Source organism: Mytilus trossulus, unplaced genomic scaffold (genome assembly GCF_036588685.1).
Source record: "Mytilus trossulus isolate FHL-02 unplaced genomic scaffold, PNRI_Mtr1.1.1.hap1 h1tg000244l__unscaffolded, whole genome shotgun sequence".
Taxonomy (NCBI): Eukaryota; Metazoa; Mollusca; class Bivalvia; order Mytilida; family Mytilidae; genus Mytilus; species Mytilus trossulus.
The window spans coordinates 2,027,798-2,034,873 of NW_026963317.1; the positions used below are offsets into that span (position 1 = coordinate 2,027,798).

The following is a 7,076-nucleotide window of genomic DNA, read 5'->3' on the forward strand; positions in this document are numbered from 1 at the left end:
TTTGTTCTTAGCCGGGTCCACTCAATTTCAATACATGTATCGAATCAGGATATGGTAAAAAAAGAAGTTAACTTTTTCCCATATTTGAATTATTTAAAATATGTGTTGCTTATGATGATAGTATTGTTTAGGCTTCAAAAAAGTCAGAACGAAATAATTTCATATAATACAATTAATCTTTTAACATTTTTTTTTAATAAATTTTATCTAATATAATAGTTTAATATTATATTAGTATTTTTAGTATTGAGTTTATGCCATATTTCTTGTTTTTATTACGTTTTAGGACAATGTAACCTTTAGGACTATCCTAAGACACGTAATTGTATATCCTAACTTTATGACCAAGTTTAGGACATATCTTATTTTAGGAGACTTTCGTTAACCCGACTTAGGACAGAGACGTGTCCTAAGACCATCCTAAGACATGTCTTAGTCCTAGGACAGCTTCGTTGACACGGCCCCAGCTCGACTAATGAAGTGTAAAAATTTTCAAATAAATAAAATTATAATTATTCGATAGAATCTCCCCCCTTTTTCAATTGGATACCCTTACTTTTTTTTAAGTCTTTTTGATAATTAGTAATACCACACCAATATGAAAAAAGTATGAGTTAGTTCTGTTTTTCAAGTTCTAAATTACTAAATTAAACTTACTAAATTTGAAGACCTGTCAAATGAATGTATATTTATAAATGTAAAATTATAATTTAAAAACGAAACTATATCAAGAATAAGTCACCCAATATACATAAATTCCAGAGTTTACTTATTGCCTAAAATTGTGTTCGGCAATAGGATGAATAATCATCATCAGATTTCAGGCAATAAGCTTAATGCCTGAAAATTTCAGGCAATAACTTAATGCCTAGGCGTTAGCTTATTGCCTAGGATTTAAGCCTAATGCCTAATTTTACTTATTGCCGCTAACATATATACAATATACAGTAAAAAAGTAAAATCACAAAAATACTATACGAGGAAAATTTAAAACGGAAAGTCCCTAATCAAAGGGCCAAATCAAAAGCTTCAAACACATCAAAATAATTGATAAACAACTGTCATATTTCTGACTTGGTACAGGCATTTTCTTATGTAGAAAGTGGTGGATTGAACCTAGTTGTATAGCAAGCTAAACCTCTCACTTGTATGACATTTGCATCAAATTACATCAATTTGACAACGAATGAAAATAACACTATGAATTACCTGCGCCCGAAGCGCTTTTCTGGATTTACTTTGAACAGGAAAGATAAAACACATACTAGTTCATTTGATTTCAAAGATGAATAATGAATAAAAATATGAAGAGTAAAATATTGAGTAGGTGCATGTAATGGCTCAAGATAGGAGGTATTTCATCGTATTTAAATAAATCAATTAGTGTGTATGCAATTAGGTATATAGTATCAAATGCGTATTTCCGGTTTAACCCTACGATGAATATTTGGTTTTCCTTCTTGAGTCCTACATTGTATATTCAATTATATGTTTGCTTAATTCATGTTGTGATTCTGGTGATATTTATTTAGCTGTAAACAATCATACAGACTGAGAACATTCTTTAAGTAGGGATAAGCTTTAAAATCTACATATTTCAAGATGAAAATCCGTTTGAAAATGGAGATTGAAATGAAAGCGAACTTGCTTTTTCGGTACTTTGATTTTTGTTTGTAAAAATTTATTGTTCGTATACCTTGCTTTTTTTTACATATTCAGAAGACCCTTTATATAATATTTCTATCGTTATTTGGATAATAATTTGTCAAAACCGGTCGAGTTCTTTTTGTGCGAATCTCTCGGGTTTTTATTCGTAGTTTGTAAATTCAAAATGGATTTGGTTGATTTGAGTATCGGTAAATAACTGTTGCATCTATATGGCCGGTTTTGTATGTTGGTGTTTATTCAAAACATTTACAAAGTATAATGTTTATTCAAACATTAATGTAGTATAAATAAATTTAAAAACCTCACTTTTTAGCCTTCGAAAGCAGGTAACAAATTATATGGTTGCACTTTTGTGAAATAGAAATATGAACAAGGTAAAGAAAACAATCATTATAAGATAGCAGGGGTCAATTTTAATTTTAGGTCGAGGAAAGTCAAATGATATCAGGAGCAAAAGACAAAAGCAAAAACATATCCAAAAAACGCCACATGCTATCGCTACAAAAAAGTAGCAGTAAACTCCGATGCCTGGAAAGGTAATCAATCGGATCTCCTATATTGGCGCCCATTCTGTGCCTAATGACAAGTTAATATCCGGGGATTGGTTGCATTTAGTGATTATTCATAAAAGACGAAGAAAGGAGAATTGTATGTTAAATATATGCACGGATTTCTGTACCTGTATACTGAGTCATGATGAGAATAGTTAAACTTCTGAAAAGAAAATATTAACCTTACTTCAAAACAGATATCGCTTATTAGCGTCCTGGTATGACAATTCGAGAGGACATGCATGATTTGAAACATATTTTCCACATCGAAGTGTTGCTGAAATGATCATTCATTAACATGATGTTTACAATTGCTCACTCAATTTTTCGCGATTTAACGGAACTACATAAACTGTCTACTGGCAAAGTGGCAGGTTTAGCTAGCTATAAAACCAGGGTTAACCCACCATTATAAAACCAAAAAAACACTTGTTCCCTTGATTGATAGCATCTGATTCTTTCCGTTTTTATGGACTAGACTTATCGTTATTGATTTTGCCTTGATATAAAACAAAAAAATGTTGTATGATTGATAATGAGACAACTCTCCAAAAAGGTTAATTTGACACAGAAATTAACAGCTATAGGTCCCCATTCAGACTTCAACGATGAGCAAATCCTATTCCGCATAACCAGGTATTTAGGAATGACAAATATCTAATCTAAACAATTCAAACGAGAAAACTGACGGCGTAATGTTAGTACACATGAACGAAAAACAAATAGGTTATACAGCAATAAACGACAACCGCTAAATTACAGGCTTCTAATTCCTTTTGGAAAAAAAATATACTGAAGATTTTTTCAATCTCTCGTGTTATGAATGTAAATGATCCTCAGTCCATGTCGAGAATAGATCAAAATAGTTATAAATAAATTTTGTGTATTAACTGTCTTTTGATTGGTTAAAATTATTAGTTTTATTTTCAATGTTGTCAATTTTGATGTGACACGCCCACTCTGACGTTGTGTATTCATACGCCAACATGTGTGTACGTTGTTATTGTCAACATAAATAATGTAAAAGTTCTTTAAGCCTTATTTTTGATAGAAATTTATTTATAATGAATGGCAATAATTTATTTTGATTTTATTGAACCATAACACTAATTTTTGCCTCTTCACATTTGACATAATCCGCTTTGCGGATTATTCAATGTGAAGAGTCAAAAATACGTTTTATGGTTCAATAAATTTAAAATAAATATCAGCCATTCATTAAATAAATCCAAACAAATACAAAATTAAAGAGCACTGAAGACCCAAAATTCCATTTTTGATGATTTTTCGTCGATTGTTGATCAACAGGTGACAATCGTTAAACTTCGGCTTCAAAACATGAACTTTTCATACCTGCCATATTTTCACAAAAAACACAGACCGATTGACAAAAAAAAAATGAAGATTTTACGAAATTTACACGAAATAATTGATAAATTCGTGCACAGAAGACGAAGTTTATGATGTTTGTATGCATTAGTTCAAGAATTGGAAGAACATTATTTTTCACCGGTCACTCGTTTCTTATGACTTTAAAGAATGGTATTAGAAGTTGAAATACTTGAACGCGCCTTTACTACTCATGTGTGTTTAATGAATGGTATGAACGGTTTTTTTCTCACAAATTTACTTTTAGGTGAATTTTAATCTTCAGACGATTTGTTTCCCTTCAATACAATAATGTTCCATGTTGAAATATATCGGAATATCAGTAAAAAAGAAAGAGTAAAACAAAAGTTTTAAAATGTATTAAACATTTATTAATTTCGTACTATTTATACACAATATGAGACTATCTGTATATGCTAAAATGATTGCGTTGTAATGAAATTGTTGATGCTTCTCTGTGCAATATGAGAACGTTCCATTCTACCGTCCATTTGAACAATCCTTCGGGATCTTCTGGTATTGTCGTACTGATACACATCTTCTAAAATTTGAAGATAAGTAATCATTGGTTGTTCTAACAATAACCAGAAAAGAAAGTAAAATGGAATGATGTAAAAAAAATCCTTGTGAGCAAGCGTAGACGCACGGTGTGTGTTTTTGAACACATTGCATAATATGAAATCTGATATGACTAGAATGATGGATTTGTTAGTGTTTCGGCACTGTTGGCTACTGCTTGGCGGCGCTTAGTTTTTTTTTGTGGGGAAGCTGGAATGCCCGGATACCGGTATTTGACTAGAATAAATGTCATTGCCCTATTTAACTTTAAACTATGCCGATCTTCTCTATATCTTCATAAAATCTAGGGTTTCTTGCCACTTCACTATGAATTATGGTGTGTTCTTTTATGGGCACACGTGCACCCTACACTAACACGTTGTTCATCTTGAACGTATCGAAGTAAACCATTTACACAGTTCAGAATTCTAAAAACCTTCACACGTGTAAAAATAGATTCACAATGATATTTTGTTGATGAACCTATACATTTTCTACATATACAACGGGCATTGTAAATTTTTTGTGGATATCTTGTGTTGTCTGTATTTGCTTCCCATATCCAGGGACAAGTAGAGCGCAGTCTTTGAGGATCGCCATGATGACTCAACGTTTGAGAAGGACATGGTATGATTTCCGTACTTTCTGTATTCGATAGTACGGTTAGATCTAATTGATTCCTGAGATTATTAAAAGCCTCCTCTATATCGTCAGGTTGCTGACAGTGTCTCACGTGTAATGAACGTCCTTCTGATGGCAAAACGAACAGGAACAACATGTCTATCAAAGTAAGAAAAATCTGAAAATTGAAAAAAAAAATAGATTTATATACAGTACAGATGAAATTCACATAAAGATGTACATGTATCAGTGAAAACAAATGTATTCAGATTATACGCTTGCGTGACGTAGCTTGCATGTATGCTCAGATGCTCAAGCATCCACATCATTTTGACAAAAAAAAAAAGCAGCAGTTTAACTCGGAAGTGTCCAAATATAACAATGCTGAGGATATGGGGATAACGTCCAGTCATTTTCGAAGCAGCATGCTCGGGCTTTCATTTAGGATAATCTAATTTATGTAAACAAGATGGTTGAATCTCAGAATAGTGTTTCAAGTTAGCTTTTGTTCGTAAAATAAAGTCATCGGATAAGGCAAGCGGAGAGGGTTGATACGCAGACCCGTGGACATGTTTCATTTGAAATTGAACCTAGTGAAGAGATGGCTTCTCATTTGACTTTAGCAACTAACAGCTTAAACATCATATCCTGATATTGTTTCTTGCGACATGGTTAACGACGTGATACTAAAATCAATTTGTAATAGATCGTGATAAGTCCTAGGCTTATGAATTCCCGTTTCTATCTGGGTTCAAATACTAAGTTTATTTCCAATCAGTAAAGAACAACGATCCAATGTTCCCCGCCGTGCACAATTAAATGCCATATATCATTATCAAAGGACAAGGAACAAGAGAATCACTTTTTTTTTAATCTTTTTTATTTTCAATATCTTAAGGGGGCTCCTGTGTATAAATGAATTTTTTTTTTTCTAATATAGGATTTCGCTATATTTTTTCATAAATGAACTTTATCCTATACTTAAAAGAAAAATGAAATAAAAAAATGGGGTCACCGTTTGTTTAAGCTAAAATCTGCCTCTGGAAGAAGCATACATTTTTGTTAATGTCCTTTTTTTCTGTTGAACTAATAGGAGAAAAAGAGGAAATATCGAAATAAAAAAATAACCTAATATAAGAAATCGCTTAAATTTTACAATTATTTAGTTTATGTACAGCTTATTTGAAAACAATAATAAAAAATGTAGGTCACCGATGAGTTAAAAAAGATATTTCAAATTTAAGGCAAAAAAATGGCATTTTTGCACCAAAGGGAGATACTTTGGAGCGTTTTCAATTTTTAAAGTCATCTGGGGCCAAACCAAATCATTTTTTTTTTGGTTGTTTGTTGTACCATCTCATAAAGTAACAACTAATAGTGTAATAAATAAAATGTGTAATGAAAAAATAAAGGTTTAATTTTTTGCTAAAATTTTTGTACCCACGAGCCACCTTAAGAGAAATAAATGCATCACAGGGAATGAAATGGGATTTTCATAACAATTTATATTTCAAAGGGTCATAAGTGGTTAAAAATATTTGATAACGACTTATTTTCTAAATTGTCAAAGACATTGCTCATGATATGATTTTCACTTAATCTGACAAGAATTGTACACACTGATGAGTGTGCTACAATGTAACAAGACCGGACGATCGGATGCCCGTTTTTTTTATGTCTCCTGCAACGCGTTTAGCTCAGTAATCAAAAATCAAAAACCCAAGGTTGTAGACTCAAATTCCTGGAAAGAGAAAGCACTGCAGTGCCTATATTCCGAAGTTCCTAAATTATACAGAAGTGCCGCTGTAATGGGGTCCGTTTTTGATATATCACATATGAGATTGGGTGGGAAACTTTACATCAAATGTTTATGAATTGAATGATGGTAGTTTCGAGGAAACAATAAAATTTGGTTAACAATTTAAATATATGAACTTGTGCCCCTGGGTATTTTGAATTTAAACAAAAACCTTTCTATTGTCGGATTCTGGGGGAGTACATGTGCTTAAATAAAAAATAATTTTCTGCATAAAAAGGTCCAAAATATTTATCATCCACATCATATCAACCCTGGGTACGCCAATGTCAACCCACATGCCATCTCTAACAAACGACACCCATCCAACTATCAATATCCCCGATTTGTGATTGAAAGTAATTGAGATCATATAAACAAACTATGATCTTTCATCAATACATGTGATTTAAAAGACATATGAGTAACAACATTGAGAATATTCATAGGGAATGTTTTAAAGAGATAACAAACCGATCTGGACCAAAGAGCAG

General features: G+C 32.1%; 1 protein-coding gene across 1 annotated transcript; it reads right to left on the reverse strand.

Annotated features, from left to right (window-relative positions):
- Positions 1–4,491: 4,491 nt before the first annotated feature.
- Positions 4,492–5,457, reverse strand: LOC134701514 (interleukin 17-like protein). The gene is made up of 2 exons (XM_063562664.1): positions 5,428–5,457; positions 4,492–4,965 (listed from the first exon to the last, which is right to left on the reverse strand). The coding sequence occupies exons 1-2, from the start codon at positions 5,455–5,457 to the stop codon at positions 4,492–4,494; spliced, it is 504 nt and encodes a 167-aa protein (XP_063418734.1).
- Between the last annotated feature and the right edge of the window lie 1,619 nt (positions 5,458–7,076).